General features: G+C 38.8%; 1 protein-coding gene and 1 pseudogene across 2 annotated transcripts in view; both read left to right on the top strand.

Annotated features, from left to right (window-relative positions):
* Window positions 1–19,514, top strand: part of XPR1 (xenotropic and polytropic retrovirus receptor 1) — a 197,047-nt gene that overhangs the window by 106,531 nt on the left and 71,002 nt on the right. Inside the window, exon 3 of the mRNA XM_079105928.1 lies at window positions 2,300–2,401. Within this exon, the coding sequence (XP_078962054.1) occupies window positions 2,300–2,401 (102 nt within the window). The remainder of the gene's footprint in view (window positions 1–2,299; window positions 2,402–19,514) is intronic.
* Window positions 2,409–19,405, top strand: LOC306641082 (ras-related protein Rab-23-like; annotated as a pseudogene). The gene has a single exon. The product of its transcript is annotated as a ras-related protein Rab-23-like (transcript).

Genomic DNA, 19,514 nt, shown 5'->3' with positions numbered 1-19,514 from the left:
TGAACTAGAAAACTATACAACAGACTGCTGGTATTTTAGATAAAAGTCTCTAAAATAAGGAAATGAAGGAATCATGGGAGACTGATTATGGGTAGAATGGTCCCTCTTTAATATGTTTTGTTTTATGTGTTTTATTTCTAAGTTCTTAGTATTTATATAGTAATGTTGCTGAATATGCAGCCTCTATATAAATAACATACTAAAATTATTTCAAGAACAAAAAGTGTTTTAAGTTTTTGCTGAACAATTTAATTTTTATCTTTTTTGTTTTTGGCGGTGCTGGGGATCAAACCCAGGCACTTTACCAACTGAGCTATCTCCCCAGCCCTTTGTCATGTTTTTTAATGAAAGTTGCCTGTTAATAGGAAAGCAAAATATATTATTTTGAACAAGCCCATGTTTTTGAGTTTTCTTAACAAAGGAAACAAAATTAGAATGAAAAAAGTAGTAATTAAGTAAAATAATCTATAATTCTTCTTATTTTAAATAAGCTATAGTTAGATGCTGTTATAATATGTGCCACATCTGTTATCATGGAGCATCCTTAACTCAAGGTCAGTTGTTTTAAAAAGCTGGAGCCTGTTTAAAGCTTTGAAAAGTAATTCTCAGTGACCTTCAGTAGCTAATTGACTTCATTGTTATATCCAAATTGCTAAGTTTCAAAAAGAACTTAACAGTGACCATCTCCCCCCTTTTTTTTCTGTAAGATAAAAAGTAGAATATGCTGCATTATGTGCTCAGATCTAAAGCATATCTTCTCTATGTCTAGAGAAGTGGACATGTACACATAAAAATTTTACACAGTTAATTTTTTAACAAATATACTTGATATGCTTTTTAGAATTTTATTTTAAACTTTTTTTTCTTTCAAATATCTGTAGTACTATGAATTTATATGTATGTGTTTATCGCATGTTAATTAGGGAAACACCATTTCCCTTTTTCTCAGTCAGGTGAATTATTTAAGACTTATGGGATTATACTAAGATTTGGGGGACCTGGCAGGGAGAAAGGAATCTGTTTTCTACATATGTCAAGCTTAGAGTACCCCAAGAGATCCAGAAATAAGGTAGTTCTATATTAGATTACCATCTGGAGAGTCTATTTGAATCTCACTTGGGGAAGAAATATGCCCTTTTGTTCTTGGCAATCCTGAAGCTACATGTATTTTGTACTTTTGGGATTTAGTAGATTGATATTTGTGTTAGTCAGGTTTCCATGGCTATGACATAATACCTGAGAAAATCAATTTAAAGGAGGAAAGCTTTATTTCAGCTTACAGTTTCTGAGGTTTCAGTCCATGGTCACTTAGCTCCATTGTTTGTGGGTTTGTGGGTTGGTAGAGCAGAGTTGATACCTCATGATGGCCAGGAAGCAGAGAGAGAGAGAGCCATCAGCTAGGGACCAAGCTTTCAATTCATGAATTTTTTTTGGGGGGGGGGGGGGGGGCAAGGGGCATTCAAGATCTAGTCCATAACAATATGCTATAAGACAACACTCACAAAGTGAATTGATCCTGCAGAAACATATTGATTGGCCCACATGGTGTTTTAAAAATATCTAGACTGATGGTGTCTCCTAAGAATTGGAAGATCTGACAAACTGGGCCTCTCATCATCACATGGCCCCAATAAGACAGACTTGTGCTTTCCAGTTTACCAGAGGCCATACCACTCCTTATCCTGAAGGTGTCAGTTACCATTTATCACTAGACTTGCAGTCATCTACTCACTCAATGCCTTTATGTTACCTAACAAGCTCTTGATGCTTTGGAACATCTAATTTACACTCAGTAGTCTACACTTTTTCTCTGTGTCTAATGCAGTTGATGTAACAATATTAGATAACAATTCCAACATAAAACAAAAAAGTTCATCTTTTTCGTAAACATGTGTATTCTTGTCTTCATACCTTTACTGTTGTGTTTTTTTCTTCCCTTTTAATTTACTCATTGCTGAATGAATCCTACGCAGCTTAACTCCTAACACCTTGACTCTTCTTTGATTATCTCTGTCTATAGTAGTTTCTTGCTCTTCTGACATCTTAGAACATTTTTCTCCAACATTGTAAATTTTATTGTAGTAGAAATTTAAGAGTCTCATACAACTTAAGGTTTGTATTCCTGTAAAGAGGCCTTTAATTAGTCTCTTCTTAATATAATTGACAATTCATTTTCTCTGATAATACATATGTAGTTGCCATTTTGAAGACCAAAAAAGTAATAATGTTAATTTTAATTTTTCTAGTTTTCCAAGTTGGCCTTCTGACATTAAATTTAATAATTTTTCTTGCCTTTCAGTTACAGATGAGGACACAGTAAAGAGGTATTTTGCCAAGTTTGAAGAAAAATTTTTCCAAACCTGTGAAAAAGAACTTGCCAAAATCAACACATTTTATTCAGGTGAGTAGTTAAAACGATAATTTCTGTTATTGGGGAGGGGAGAGATTCTATAGTTACTTTTGAAACTTCTGATCTATATTGTTTGATTGAGGCTCACCTACCTTGCTCTATTGCAATAAAGGAATATTTTGTTTAGCTAGAATAGGACACATCTAATTCCTTAGTGTTAAGACAAGACTTTAAGTGTTAATTGCCTAGATTCTCTTGTAGTCATAAAGATTTCAGAACCTTTGAGAATGATCTTTTATCATTTCACACAGAACTGAATTAGTGCAGTTCTAGATTATCCCTTATGTCAATGTTACGCCTTTGCCATTGCCTAGCACACTCATGCGTATGTTTAGAGCACTAGTCTCCAGAGTGCTATCTACAAGATGCCATTGGAGTGTTACAAGAAAATATTAGAACTTCTATGTATTTAATGTTTAACTCTTTAAAATTTCACTTATATGTATATTGCAAGGTACGTATTGTAGATCAGTGAAAGAATATCTTTATAATAAAATTTTTTTAAAACTCTAGAGTACTGCCCTAAGCATTATAATCTTGTGAAACCTAGTTAATGATCAGAAGCTTTCATTGAAAGGAACAAGGCTGTAGCCATTTCTCCCCTGATTCTGCTCGCTCCCCACACACTATTTTTCAATCTAGATTGTTAACTTCCTTGTTAGTCATTGATCCAGTTAGCCCATGGGCTTCCACTACTTAAGGGTAGTGCCCCTGCTATTAGCCCTCTTTCTCTCTTGCGCCCTTAAGGGCAGACGCGGTTCATCTGCTTTATTAAAATCTCTTGTGTGAGTTCCTGCATCTGGAGTGGTTTTCTGGGTGCTTTCTTTGGTGCCATGACTTGGTTGGGCTCTTCTACTGCCACTTAGGCGAGTGGAATCCCATCTGATGCCCCAGAACCCCAGACGCAGGTCTCACCTTCCATTTGCCTGGACGTTCTCCTCCACATCCAGACACCGGCCTCATTTGGCAAGTGACTCCTACCCTGGCTTTTGGTTAAATGACCCTCAAGACCTGGGAAGTGACTGTTGAGCGTCCAGCATCTTTGATGCTCTCCATGGGTCGGAGGATCTCCCAGTCACAGTTCTTGCAACTACAGCTGGATCCCTATACTTATTGTTGAGGGAGCGCTCCAGGTTGACAGGGGACTCTTTCCTCAGGAGTGGGGAAAGCTCCAGACTGACGAATTCTTTCCTAAGAGGACTCTCTTGAGAGACATACTTCCGGTCCTGGGTTCTCTCTATGACATTTTTGTCTCTACAAAAGCCCCAGCACCAGGCACCCAGGCACCCTATAGGCTTAGCTTTGATGCTTACCTAGTGGGGATGACAACCCTCCTTGGTAATCCAACCTTCACTCAGGTGATTCCTAGGGACCTAGGGCCTCTATATTCACCAGTTCCTCTCTTGCAATGGAAAACTCACTCTCAGTCCCCACCCATACCCACCTGGGTTGCCTCTTAGCTAATTTAGAGTCCCTCCGCCTCACCCGGGACTTCAAACCAAATGACACTCTAGATCCCAACATTATTAGGGATCTTTCTAACTTCTAAGAGCACTCAGGGAAATGGAAAGAGATTTCCCTACATTCCAGCTTTCTCTTTCGTGTGAACTAAACCTGATCTTTGCTTTTCCTGCAAACTTGAACACCTTCTTTTAACTTCTTCTCCCCCTCCTAGTCCCTCTTCCTCCTCCGACTTTGACCTAGCTAATGAACCACCCCTACAACTGGTCCCCTGTGACAGAGGTTTCTCCAGCCCTTGCTCCTCCATCTTCTTTGCCCTGCTCTGTTTCTGCTTCCGCATAACCCGCGCCCCTGCCCCAGCCTACCCAGTCCTCCCATCATGCAGTTCCACGCATGTTTTGGCCCCCTTACGGGAGGTTGCTGGTATAAAGGAAGTGATCAGAGCTCATGTTCCTTTTTCTCTCCAATCTTTCCCAGATAGAGAAGTAGCTAGGCACCTTTACCGCCAACTTTGCAAACTTTATTTAGGAATTTCAGTATCTTAGTCATATGACCTTACCTGGCATGACATTTATATGATCATGTCCAACACCTTGACACCTGAAGAGCATAGGAAAGTCTGGGAACAGGCGCGCAGATGAGGTTCACCAGTCGACCCCGACCCATCCCATTGGGGCTAAAGCAGTACAAGATAAGGAGTCCCAATGGGACTGTAACACTGGAATTGGGTGTCTGCGGTGGGATGAGTTCCAAACCTGCATCCTTGCAAGTCTCTGAAAGGCTGCCATTGAACCCATTAATTATGATAAACTTCTGGAAGTAATATAGGACAAAACTGAAAACCCATCCACCTTTCTGAGTCACCTCACAGAGGCCATGCTCAAATATACTAACTAGGACCCTGAAACTCCTGGATGTCATCAACTCATGGCTTTTTTTTTTTTTCCTCAAAGTTACCTGAACATAAAGTCTAAATTGAGGCAGTTGAACGGGGGCCCCCTTACCCCACAGCCAGAGGTTCTAGCAGTGGCATTCAGGGTATATAATGGAAGGGAAGAAAAAACAAAACAGAAACTAAAATATCTAATGCTAGCCAAAGCCTTTCGGCCAGCTAGACCTGACCAACCAGCCACTACTAGAGTCACCCTCGCTCCCAGAAGACCTCCAGGCCCATGCTTCAAAAGAGGGCCACTGGGCATGAGCTTGCCCAACCCCTGGCAGCCCCCAGGTCCTTGTCTAAAATGCCCCCAGTTGGGACATTGGGCAGTGGATTGCCCTGGTGCTCAGAGAAGTGGCAGGTCACTCTAACCTCCTTCCTGCAGTGACTTACCGGGATTAGCAATGGATGATTGAAGGGGCCTGGGACTTCTACACCCGATGACCATCACCATTCAGGAGTCCCGGGTGACCCTTACAGTGGCAGGCAGGCAACTTCCTTTCCTCATAGATACTAGAGCCAACTTTTCAGTGCTGCAGGAGTTTTGGGTACCTACTTCCCCTATAAAATCCTCCATTGTCAGGGTAGAGGGAAAACCATACCACTCCCTACAAACTCCTCCAATAAGTTGCCATATTGGACAAATCTGCTTTACTTATTCCTTTTTGATAATTCCTATGTGTCCCATTTCCCTTCTGGGAAGGGACATCCTAACCAAATTGAGTGCTTCTTTTTCCTTCTCACCTACCATGCACCTCCACCAAGACTCCTCTGCTATTCCTCTCCTCATGACCTTGCAGGAACATACAACCCAACCTGAGTCTTCATATCCCCTTCCTCACCCCCTTGTTGACCCCAAGATCTGGGATACCCATACACCCTCTGTAGCCACATGCTCACCTATACTCATTTGCCTGAAGGACCCAGCCCAGGCCCACTATCCCCTTCCCCAAAGGAGCCTCTTAGGGCTTCAGTCATCCAGGATTTAAGGCAGAACGTCTTCCTGTGCCCCACCAACTCACCTTATAACACTCCAATCCTGGCTGTTTAAAAACCTAATGAATCTTACCATTTTGTGCAACATCTCCACATCATCAACTCAGCAATTGTCCCCATCTTCCCTATTGTGCCCAATCCCTACACCGTGCTTTCTCTGTCCCCTCCTCCACCACATACTTCTCTGTGTTGGATTTGAAGGATGCTTTTTTCACTGTCCCTCTTCATCCTGACTCGCAGGATCTCTTTGCCTTCACCTGGACTGACCCTCTCACTCAAGTTTCTTCTCAGCTGACCTGGATAGTCCCACAGGGATTTTGGGACAGCCCTCACCTCTTTGGCCACTGTCTCACGATCTTGCTTCTCTTACTTTCGTTTCCTCCTCTCTTTTATAGCATGTTGATGATCTTCTTCTATGTAGTCCCTCTCTCAAGGACTCCCAAGGAGACACTATTAAGCTTCTAAATTTTCTGGCTGACAGGGAGTATTGGGTCTCTCCAGCAAAGGTACAGCTTTCCCAACCTCAGGTTATTTACTTAGGAGTCAGCCTCTTACCTGGATTTAAGGCCATCACTATAGAGAGAAAAGCCTTGTTGCAGAACATGCCCACTCCATCTACCAAGGAAGAAATCCTTTCCTTTTTAGGGCTAGCAGAATATTTACAATCCTCAATCCCAAATCTTTTCATCCTCATGACCTCCTTGTATGAGGCTTCAAAGGGCATACCCGCTAAACCTCTTCTCAACCCATTGGAAGTCTCTTTCCAGACCCTGAGGAAAGCCCTTCTTTAAGCCCCAGTCCTATACCTCTCTGACATCACCAGGTCATTCTACTTATTTGACTCTGAGAAAAGTAGGTTCGTTCTGGGGTCTTAGGACACATGTTCAGTCCTACCACTGGCCCAGTGGCATATCTATCAAAAAGGCTAGACCCCACCATAAGAAACTGGGCACCATGTCTTAGGGTATTGACTGCAGCATTTATCTTAACCCAGGACTCAAAAAAAAAAAAAAAAAACTTTCCTTTGGGGCTTCCACAGAAGTGTTCTCACATCATCTGTCTATGCATCTTGGTTATAAGGGTCTGCAAACTTTACTGCCCTATTGGGTGTTAGCCTTGCAAACTGCTCATTATTGAGTATTCTTCCATTTTCTTTAAGACATGCCCGTCTTTAAATCCAGCCACTCTCTTCCCCCACCTTCCAACATACATGCTTCAGCAATCCATAACTGCCTTGAGATTCTGGAATAGTTACGTCCCTGTCCCTCCAATGTTCAAGAAGGGGCCTTACACACCCCCTACTTTCATATGGCTCACTGATGGGGGCTCTTTTCTCCATGAAGGGATCCAAAAGGCTGGATATGCCATTGTCTCCCTGGAAAAGGTTGTAGAGTCAGGACCACTACCTTACACCACCACCAACCAACAGGTGGAACTAATCTCCCTCACTCACGCATTCACCCTCATAACGGGAGAATCTTTCACACGCTACACTGACTCTAAATAAGCTTTGTACATTATCCTTTCCAATGCTGCTATTTGGAAAGAGAGGGAACTTCTTACTACAAAAGGGAACTCCATTACCAACTCTAGCTACATCCTAAATGTCCTTGAGGCTCTTTGCCTCCAGCAACCATAGGCCTTATACATTGCCAAGCTCATTAGACAGATCAATCATTCATCTCTTCAGGTAATAACAAGGCAGATGAGAAGGCTAGAAGAGTGGCCCTATCATTCACACCAGTCCCCGTCATGACTCTCCATGATCCCTTACCTCCACAGCCCCCAACAGGTAAATATTTCTTACTTCCACCATCTATTCCACCCCAACCTTTCTTCACTCTCACAATTTGCTAAGACTCATTTGCAACTGTCCTCCTCTGACATCTATTTCTGAAAGCACCCTTCTCCACAGGTGAAGTGTGCCTATGAACCAATCCTACAGCTGTCAGACCCCCCTACTTTTCTGACTCACCAAGCCTGTGGTGCCATTCCAGGGGTAGACTGGCAACTTGATTTCACTCACATGCCCACAGTAAGAAAATTTAAATACCTTTTGGTCATGGTAGACACCTTCTCAGGATGGGTTGAAGCCATCCCCACTTCCAACAAAAGGGCACTAAATTATCTCTGCCTTCATCCTTCATGAAATCATTCCTTGCTTTGGAGTGTCTACCTCTTTCCAGTCAGATAATGGGCCTGAATTCATCTCCCAAGTTTCTCAACAACTTGCCAAGACTCTTGGAGTCCCTTGGCATTTCTATATTCCCTTTCACCCAAGTCATCAGGTAAAGTAGAATGAATAAACCAAACTCCTGAAAATGTCTTAACCAAACTTTCTTTAGAACTTCACCTTGACTGGGTTAAGCAACTGCCTCCTGCTCTTCTGTGTCTTCGCTTGCTCCCAGAGAAACCTGCCAATATTTCCCCTCTTGAGCTGATGTATGGTCATCCCATCCTTCCCCCGGGGTTATTGCCCCTTCCTTTCCCTCTTCCCTCTCATATACTCATTCCTCTCCTAAACCACATTTGGGCATTCCTGTGGGGTTATGCCAACTCCTCCCTGCCTAGACCCTTGTCTGGCCCCCTGACTCAACCTCTTCAAATAGGAGACCAAGTTCTTATCTCGCCTCCTCAGGAGGCTACAGCCCCTCTATTTCCCAAATGGCAGGGACCCCATATGGTGATCCTGGCTATGCCAACAGCTGTCAACATGCATGGTTTACCAGAATGGCTACACATTTCTTGGGTTAAGCTCGCCTCTCAATCCAAAACTTTAACTTCTAACCCTCAGGCTTCTTCCAACCACTTGGCCACCCCAGTGGGACCTCTCTGCCTGAACCTGAAGGCCATCAAGCCCTCTACCCTTCTTCCTATTCCCGAGACTGAGGACCAGAACACTGAGGCACCAGACAACCACACCTAGCCATGAGGACTGGATTGCCAGCTACATTCTTGCCTCCCCTGCTATTTGCCCTGTTTGCCATTTTCCTAACTATTGGAATTTTTCCCCAATAGATCTGTCTAGCTTGTATTACAGGACTATCAGGACCTTATAAAGGATGAATTGGCACCTGGCTACAAGTGCGGTACCTAGGGGAACTATCCAGTCCCTGACCCCCACCTGTTGCAATGACATCTCCCTCCCCTGGATCAGTTCTGTGCCCATGTCCAACAGGAAGCAGTCTTTGAAGATGAATCTTCGCTTGTACGCCCAGAAGAGATCTTATAAAAACAAAAACAGGGGAATGAAAGGAACAAGGCTGTAGCCATTTCTCCCCTGATTCTGCCCCCTCCCCACTCACTATTTTTCAATCTAGATTGTTAACTTCCTCGTTAGTCATTGATCCATTTAGTCCACGGGCTTCCACTACTTAAGGTTAGGTCCCCTGCTATTAGCACTCTTTCTCTCACCCTTAAGGGCAGACACTCTGTTTGCTTATTAAAATCTCTTGTGTAAGTGCCCATGTCCAGAGTGATTTTCTGGGTGCTTTTATTCATGAGTACAGAATCAGAATAAAAGTGAGTTAGATTCATAGGGACATTTCAGCCAGACTCTGAAAAAATCTTACAAATATAATCCCTATTGCCTTGCTGAGTTTACACCGTAATAACTAGAATACCTATTAGGTGTTCTCTATGCTTTAAACAGTAATGAATTTCTTAGTCTGTTTTCTATTGGTAATAACATGATACCACAGACTAATTTTTCAAGAAAAGAGGTTTATTTTAGCTAATGATTCTAGAGATCCATGGTTAAGGAGCCACATCTGTTGATGGCCTTGCTGGCATTGTTCCACAGCAATGGAGGGTATCACATAGCAAGAAATCAGGAACATGCACATGTGTGTGTCTTCTAGTTTCTCTCCCTCTTTTAAAGCCACTGGCATTCAATCATGGGGGCTCTACCCTTATGACTTTGTCTATTCCTAACCACTTCGTAAAGGCCCCACCTCTAAGTACCAGAGTTGGATTAAGTTTCCCCACCTTACAGTGGGGATTAATCTTCAACATGAGTTTTGGAGCGGACATTAATCTTCAACCTGCTTTGCTATATTCAGATCATAGCAATGGATAAATAAACTTTACTCTTTTATTTTATTTGATATCAAAAATATCAGTTGCTTTTTATTTTTTGTATTTAATGTACAAATTATATTGATGCTATTTAATATATGATTATTAAATTAAAAGAGATTTTAATTTTATTTTATATCACACATGATTATTGAGAATATGCCCTCATCTCTTGGCAAAAAACTTTGGACATACCATAATCTTAATACTAGCATAATGATAAACCAAATACTAGTATGGATTGGTCTAAGGATGAATAGTTTTATGCCTTTACTGGTTTCTTTTTCTGAGGATGGCTTTCTTTCCTAACTTGTGTACAACTTCTGGAAGCATCTTACTCAGATATCTTTTCTTGGCAGCCCTTTCAAGGAGAGGCTGATTATTCTCTTTAATGGCATGGTGGGAGATGGGAGATACAGATAATGAAGTGGTAGTAACAAGAAGCTGCTAAAACACGAGAAGCTAAGGCCAGCATTCTTTTAGCTACTATTGTTGTTCTAAATCACTATTTCTGCATATTAGTACAAAAATGGATCTTCTAAGCATTCATTATTTTATAGAGCCTTCTACTCTCAGCTGCTCCCATGTGTTTACATCTGTTCATTTCTTGGTTGCTCATTGAAAACTTCAGACTCTTGGCTTCCAATCTGAATCTCATATCTTAGTTGGTTTGTTGTTGTTGTTGTTGTTTGTTTGTTTGTTTTAAACCCTTGATGACTTAATTGTCCTTGTGGACAATTCATTTTTAGTTCCACTCTACTTCGGCCATCTACTCCCATGCCCACACCCATTGTGCAGAATTACTCTGCTTTTAAAAATATTAAATTCTACTAGAAGAGTCTATACCTATATCTTCCAGCCTTTAAGCTTTTCACTCTCCATTCTTTTAGTGTCTATTTTTCAGTTTCACAGAGCTCAACTTCCTTAACTTCTTCCTTTTATTCTAGTCAATCATGCCCCTCCCAGAATTAATTACTTCTCATCAATCATTTTAACCATTTGGTCCCCTGTGTTTTTAATCATTTTTCTCTCATTGATTTATATTGCATTTGCCTAGCAAAACTAGACCATTCTAACCTTTGTCTTTTTTATGCCTACTCCTAGAACTGCTTAGGACAATAGGAGAACAAATTGGAACCTCTATAAATTCATTGTTGCACCCTTAACTGTGCTCTCAAAACTGCCTGTGAGTCCTACTCAGTATCCTCTTCCATGTTACAAAGTGTTTTTATAAACCTTAATCCATTCTCCTGAATTATCATCATCATTATTATTATCGTCATTATTTTTGGTGGTGCTACAGGTGAATCCAGGACCTTGAACATGGCAGGCAAGCACTGTAGCTCTGAGCTATACCCCAGCCTCTCTCCTTAATTATTTAACCCCACTATCATCTTCATCATGCTCAGTAATCCCCCAACTTTGCAAATATAAATGAAGGACATCAACTTCTGTCAATGGATAATATCATGCATATCTATTCCACCCTTTCCCCAAATACCTATAGACATTCTCTTTCTTTTAAAATTTTCTCTAATCTTTGTAGAATAGGTAGAATAGAAGAGGAAATGAATAAAACAATAGGTAATTGCATTGGAAAGAATGTGTAGATTAAGAAAAGGCTATTGGAGCCCGGCATGGTGGTGCACACCTGTAATCCTGGAGGTTGGGAAGGCTGAGGCAGGAAGATTACAAGTTCAAAGCCAGCCTCCTCAACTTAGTGAGGCCCTAAACAACTCAGTGAGACCCTGTTTCTAATTTAAATACAAAAAGGGCTGGGATGTGGCTCAGCGGTTAAGGGTTCAATCCACAGTACAAAAAAAAAAAAAAAAGGCTATTGGGTATGCTCTAAGACTGTAAATAAAATCTAGTTTATTAGCATTTTTCTTTTACTGTGATGTTTTTGGGAAGTATCTCTGATCCCAGTTCTAATGGATGATTTACATCACAAAGAATAGATAATGCTTCTTGGTTTCCAAAGAATAATTGTTTATTCTTAGCACTATATAATTTTTACATTTTGAGTTACAGTAAAAAATACATCTATATACATCTGTGTGTACAGTGTGGCGGGTCCCCAGTTGAGGGGAGTCGAGTCTCCTGCACCCCTCCATCCCTGCAGAGCCACAGCTCAGCCATTGGATCTGAGCTTTCAGTACTAATAAAGTCAGTAAAACTATGAATCAAAATGTGTCTGTAAAAATAAAAATTATTTTAATTTAAAAAAAATCATTTTTAAAAGAGTGGAAGAATGTGCGAGCCTGCTGGGGGAGCTGGTGTGTTGGGAGATGGTGGTGGTTGTGCTGATCAGCTGATCTGCTGCTGCTGAAGGACAATTTGAAAGAGATCTGATCATCTGAAATTGGAGTTGGTACTGAAACCATTTCTATTTCAAAAATGTTGGAGAAAGAAACGGAAGCGACCATCAAGATGGTGGTTGTAGGTAGTGGAGCAGTTGGAAAATCAAGTATGATTCAGCAACATTGCAAAGACATTTTTACAAGACTTCAAGAAAACCAGTGGAGTTGACTTTTTAGAGTGACAAATCCAAGTTAATGAAGATGTCAGACTATTGTTATGGGATATTGCAGGTCAAGAGGAATTTGATTATATAACTAAAGCTTACTTTTGAGGAGCTCAGGCTTGTGTACTTGTATTTTCTAATACAGATGATAGTCTTTTGAAGCAGTTTCTAAATGGAAAGAAAAAGTAGTAGCTGAAGTTGGAGATATATCAACTGTGCTTGTACCAAAACAATATTGACCTCTTGGATGATTCTTAGATAAATATGAGGAAGCTGAGGCTCTGGCAAAAAGGTTAAAGTTAAGATTCTGCAGAACATCAGTGAAAGAAGATCTGAACATGAGTGAAGTTTATAAATATTTGACTGAAAAATATCTTCAAAAACTCAAACAATAAATAACCGAGGATCCAGAACAAATGCATTCAAGTCGTAACAAAATTGTACTGGAGACTGAACCCGGAGTGCTTTTATAACAGAGTTACACCTTTCTCTCACTATGCTAAATTTGGTTAATTTCCAGGAAAAATGTATATTCTCATTTGAAAAGGAGAAAAATATTAATTGAAAAGTATTTGTTGAATCCTCCCACTGATGAACAGCTTATAAGGATTCCCTAACAGCTTAAGACTAGAACTGTACCAACCTGAAATGGGCAGTGAGCTCCATTTAGAATGCAGTGTCTGGTGGCAAGCCACACACTTGACTTGAAATGGAACATCTTTGCACAGAGAGATCAAAAGTTTCTTTGCATAAGATGGAAATGACACTGGATGTGCTATTCCCTTCTCATCTGAAAGACAAAATAAACTATAACTTGCAAAGTCATATACTGTGTGACCCAACTATTCTCCTCTTTCCCTTTTTCAACATCAGTTCAATTAAGTAAAACAATGTAGATGTAATTTATAGGGGAAGTTATTTTTTAGCCTTAAATACAAAAGATGCCTTATACTCAAATTAGAAGTTGAGCATTAAATGCAGGGAAATGCCCAATTTCCAAGATATGAATATAACAAAAATATTATCCTGAATAAATGTTTTCTTTCCAAGTTTCAAAAAAATACATCTATATTATGATTCAGTACATATATTCAGATATATTTATTTTAGGTATGTTTATATGCATTTATATTTGAGTATGTAATATATTTAAAGCATTTAAATATTTCATGAAACAATACTTACCCTCACTATTTGCAATATGTTGTTTTTCATACTTTTCTGTTTGATTTTTTAAATGTTGATTATGTTTACTAATTTGGTTTCATGATCCTATAATGGGTTGCAACACTCAATTTGAAAAGTGGTATCTTAGACTAGACTGCTTCTCAAAAATTATTTTAGGCTAGTTATTAAAAAATTGGATGCTATGATGTAACGCATTTTTTGTGTGTATTGGCGGGGCTATTGGAGCATTTCTCTTGATGTCATCACACAGTAAGTATAAATTGATAGTATGCAGAAAGACTTGTTGCCAGGTCAGGAAGTAATGGGTAATCTGAAGACATGATTGACAGAAATAGAGTTTGGCACTTGCTCTAAACCGTATCATTTTTCTCCTTATTTAGCTGCCTTCTCCAAGGGAGATTGTCTTGTAGACTGTAATCTTCAGACTCTAGGGCACATGAAAAAAATACAGGAATGAGTTAAGCTTATTAACCTACAGCCACCCACTTATATCTACTAAATTATTTATATCTAAAAATGGTCAGTTTTTAAGTGACATATATGCCTCTAACTATCCCCTAAATTACATTTTTTTATTCCTGTTTCTGATCACACCATACAAACAAACAAAACTGAATGAAAGTACCTGTCGTTATCTACCTGTTACAGTTTGAATTTTTGAATCTTGTTTTTTTCTGTGGAAGAAGTTTACTATTTAAATTCCCTAGACCTTCATGTGCTTGTTATAAAATGAGCAGAATGATCCCAGCCCTCTGAATATACTCAAAGACTGTATTCAGTTAATATTTCAGGAAACCTGATATAAGTTATTTTGTTCTTCTTTGTTTTTATTATGTTTTTGATTAATAATAAATGGGCATTTATTTAAATTTATAGATAAAATCTTTTAGTATTTGAAGACCACAGAGGAGCAGGGAATTTTTAAAAGGAGAGGGGAGGGTCTTTGTGATAGAAACATTACTAATCCATGACCAAGAAGTCTCCTTTATATCTTAGGTATTTGAGGTGTGCATTATCAAGTGGTAAGAATTTCAGATGAAAGCAGTGTAAAAATTGATTGAAATATAACAAGATTAACTATTTTGAATCATCTGTGATAGGTGAATATTCTTATAGATTTCTTTATGTATCAAGTAACACTGAAGTCCATAAGTTGAATTAGCAAGATGATAACATTGCAAGACTGATAAACAAATAATAAAAATAATCTAAGACACTAACTTCATTTTATAAAGAATTTTTATAAAATTCTTCTTTACTTGCCTAATTATTTAATAGCTTTGCTGTTCAGAAGATAGCTTATAGTTCTGAAATAACTTTTTTCTGAAAGTAAAGAACCAGTAAGTTTGGTTAACTTTTTTCTAGTGCGTTATAGTTAAACATAATATGGAGTTCTTTGTGATATATTCATAAATGCATGTAATATGGTTTGCTCCACTTCACTCCCCAGGACTTACTTTTTCCTTCCCCTCATCCCTTCCCCTAATATTCTGCCCATCTCTACTCTATCCATCTTCCTTCTTTTTATTTATTTGTTTAATTGGTACATTAGAGTAATATAAAATGGGGATGAATTGTGATATATTCATACGTGCACATAAAACTATTGATCAACTTTATTCCCCACTTCTTACCTTTTTCCCCCCTTGTTCCTTCCCCTTGGTCTCTGCCTCTACTGACCTCCCTTCTGTTTTCATGAGAGCCCCCTTTTTATTCCTTTTTTCTCTCAAGGTTCCACATATGAGAGAAAACACCCAATCCTTGACTTTCTAAGTCTGACTTATTTCACTTAGTATGATATTCTCAAGTTATATCCATTTACCAGCAGATGACATAATATCATTCTTTATAACTGAATAGAACTCCATTGTGTATATATACCACATTTTCCTTATCCAGTTGTCTACTGATGGGCACCTATAAGTTGGCTATTGAGGATTGTGCTGCTATAAACGTTGTTATATTTGTTTCACTATAGTATGCTGATTTTCATTCTTTTGGATAAATATCAAGGAGTGGGATAATTAGGTCATATGGTAGTTCTTTTGAGAAATCTCCATATTGCTTTCCAAAGTGATTGTACTAATTTACAATCTCACCAACAATGTATAAATTATAGTACTTTTCCCTACATTCTTACCAACAATTTTCATTATTTGTATTCTTGATGATTGCCATTGATGAAATCTCAGTGTAGTTTTGATTTGCATCTCCCCAATTGCTAAGGATGTTGAACATTTTTCAATAATCTTATTGGCCATTTGTATGTCTTTCTTTGAGAAATGTCTCTTTAGATCTTTTTGCCCATTTACTGAGTTGGTTATTAGTGTTTTTGGGAGGAGGGGAGTTTAAGCTTTTTGAGTTCTTTATATATTCTTGTTATTAATTCTCTGCAGGAAGAATAGCTGACAAAGATTTTCTTCTGTTCTATATGTTCCTTCTTCACACTATTGATTCCTTCTTTTAAAAAAAATAAATTTTCACATTTTTCTTGATTCCTTTGCTGTGCAGAAACATTTTATTGTAATGCCATTCCACTTATTGATTCTTGGCTTATTTCTTGAACTTTAGGAGTTATTAAGGAAATCAGTACTCGTGCCATTATATTAGAGTGTTGCCCTTATGTTTTCTTCTAGAAGTTCCACTATTTCTGGTCTAATTCCTATGTCTTTGATCCACTTTGAGTCAATTTTTGGATAGTGTGAGAGGTGGGGATATAGTGTCATTCCTCTGCATATGAATATCCGATCTTCCTAGCACAGGGCTATCTTTTCTCCAGTGTATGCTTTTGGCATCTCTGTCAAGGATCAGATGACTATGTGGATTTTTCTCTATGTCTTTTAGTCTCTTCCATTGATCTTTGTATCTGTTTTTATGCCAATAACATGCTGTTTTTGTTACTGTAGCTCTGTAATATAATTGGAGATCAGCCTTACTCTTGCTGCTCGGGATTACTTTGACTATTCTAGGTCTTTTGTTCTTCTCTATAAGTTTTAAGATTGTCCCCCCCACCCCAATTTTGTGAAGAGTGTCATTGATACTTTGATAGGGATTGCATTAAATCTATAGATTGCTTTCTATAACATGGCCATTATGGCAGTATTAATTCTACCTATCCATGAACATGGTAGGTCTTTCCATCTTCTAAGGTCATCTTGATTTCTTTCTTTGGTGTTTTATAATAATTTTCATTGTAGAGGTCTTTCACTTCATTAGTAGATTTATTCCTAAGTCTTGTTTTGTTTGTTTTGAGGCTATTATGAATGGAGTAGTTTTCTTGATTTCTTTTTTGGCCGATTCCTAGTTGTAGTACAAGAAAGCTATTGATTTTTGTATGTTGATTTTGTATCTTCCAACTTTACTGAATTTGTTTATCAGATCCAGAAGTCTTCTGATGGAGTTTTTTGGGTCCTTGAGGTATTAAATCATGTCACCAGCAAACAGATAATTTGACTTCTTTTCCTATTCACATCCCTTTAATTTCCTTCTGTTGCCTGACTGCTGTAGTTTGTGTTTCAAAACTATATTGAATAGGAGTGATGAGAGTCAACATCCTTGTCTTGTTCCTGATTTTAGAGTAATCGTTTGCAGTATGATGTTGGCTTTGAGTCTGTCACATACAGACATTATCATGAGAGGTGAGTTCTTCTATGCCTAGTTTATTCCATGGGTATGAACCCATTGCCTTTGTTGCCTTTGCTGTGTAAAGAGTTCCTTAATCAGAAGCAAGACTACATTGAATACCATGATAGTGGATAAGGCATTCTGAGAGATGGTAGTGTTAGCAGAAACTTTATGGGCAAGAAAAGTGCATCTATGTCAAGAATGCTTTTATTCCAGAGAAAACAATTTCTGTCCCCCCAGCATAATAGAATACACCTAATGTAATCATCCTGCGTCTAGGTTTCTGGCCAGTCCCAACATATAATGGTACCATATCTGGAAATCATTACTGATCTCAGCTGCCTAATGAGCAGCTGCATTATCAGGTGTGTAATTGATTACCTGTGTTATCAGATGTGTTGCTGCATACCAGGTGCTAGAAGCTGTATTGATTGACTTAAGTAGAGATACCATATCCAGAATAGCAGCTGCCACACCAGCGAGATCATCTGGTTAAGCTTACAACAATCAATAGTCATTCTCCAAGATTTATCCAACTTCCCCACAAATAATTTCATTAAATGATAGTGTGATAAAGGTATCACCATCCCTTGTTCTTCAAGTCTCTGATGGTGGCATTACCCTTTGCAGTTTTCTCTTGATAATGAGAAGTTGAAGGAACGTCCCCTTGGTGTATAAGTACTTTATCACAGTTATTCAAGTTAGGTCCTACTGTGAAGGATTTTGCAGATGTAATTAAGGTCCCATAGAAATTGTCTTTAAGAAAGGGAGCTTAAAAAAGTTGAGCCCAACCTAATCAGGTGAGCTCTTAAAAGGGACTGGACCATTCCTGGGGAGACTCAAAGCAAAGAGAGACTTGACATGCGGAAGTTCCTCCATTGTGGAGGAGAAAAAGTGGAGAGGGGAAAGAGTAGTCTCTCAGAGCAAAATGCAGACTGCAAATCAATCCAGCAAGAAATCAGGGATCTCAGTCTTACAGAGAACTGAATTGTGTCACAAACTGATGCTTGAAAAAGGAACCCAAGCCCCATATGAAAAAGAAGCCCAACTAACACCTTGATAGATATCATGCTCAGACTTCTGACCTACAAAACTGTGAACTAATAAATGGTATTTGTTTAAGCCACTAAGTTTGTGTTAATTTGTTATATAGCAATACAAAACTAATACAAGAGCCAATGTCTCGTAATCTTGAAAAGTCTGGAAGGTTTCTTTCCCTCAGTGTACAGTTATCATAGTAAATGGCCACTAAGCCCTTGAAAGGAGAATTAGAGGAAGATTTACAATGTATTCTTATGAAAGTGCCATGGACAACATCCAAAGGGGAGCCTCACATCCCATTCAGTCAGGGCCTCTGGGAATGTGAACTAACTTATTAGATCTTGAAACAGGTGTGAAGTTGTTGACTCTTCTGTGGTGACTAAAATCAAGTGTTTGTCCGCCAGACCTAGAGGGTTCTTTCATATTTTTCACCCCACGTTGCAGTGATCAAACAATATTCTAATAATTTGTCCATTTATTTCATCCTAAAAATAACCATGATCAATTAACCATAGCCAAAATCTCTGTGGGCTAAAACATTCTGATTACTGATTCACTGTGTGGTCTTTTATGATAAATGGGTCCACCTTGTTTTAATGGTTAAGTGCTACCATCTGGCCCTTATGTTCCAGGGTTCTTTTATCTTCAGTGAAATCAGGGAATCCACTCATTGGTTATATCTCATGACCATTCCTGGCCAGGATTGGAGGACAAACATAGTTTATTCAAGGGTGCTAGTGCTTTCCTCACTAATGTAATTTCTGTGTGCCTTAGTGAAGGAATTTTCTGATTCTCCTTATAATTGGTGTTGAAGAAGAGGAGAAAGAATGGTCTCTAGGAGCTAAAAAGCAGATCCCAGATGGATGGACCCATAAGGATAAAATTGATTTGGAAAGAGAACTGAAAATATGATTTTGGTTTTGAGTACAATTTGAAATCATAGGACATACAAAAAATAACTAGATTATCAAAATTTTTTTAAAAAGTCATGTGAATCATTAAGACTAGAGATGAACCTTAGAAGCATCCTATACAAATAACTTTTCTGGGACTGGGGTTGTAGCTCATTGGTAGAGGATTTGAAACCAAACCTATTTCTGGTGTGACCTTAGAAATAAAGTTACAGAGTTTTTTATTGTTATTGTTTGTTTTTGTGTGTGTGTGTTTTTTTTTTTTTTTCAGAGCATTATTTTTAAATTCAGTTGACTTTTCACATCAATGGCTTCACATCTGTGAATATAACCAATTGTAGGTCC

This window comes from Sciurus vulgaris (assembly GCF_902686455.1).
Source record: "Sciurus vulgaris genome assembly, chromosome: 12".
In the NCBI taxonomy this organism is placed as follows: Eukaryota; Metazoa; Chordata; class Mammalia; order Rodentia; family Sciuridae; genus Sciurus; species Sciurus vulgaris.
The sequence above is the reverse complement of the archived record's forward strand: the minus strand, read 5'-3'. Positions and strand labels throughout refer to the sequence as shown.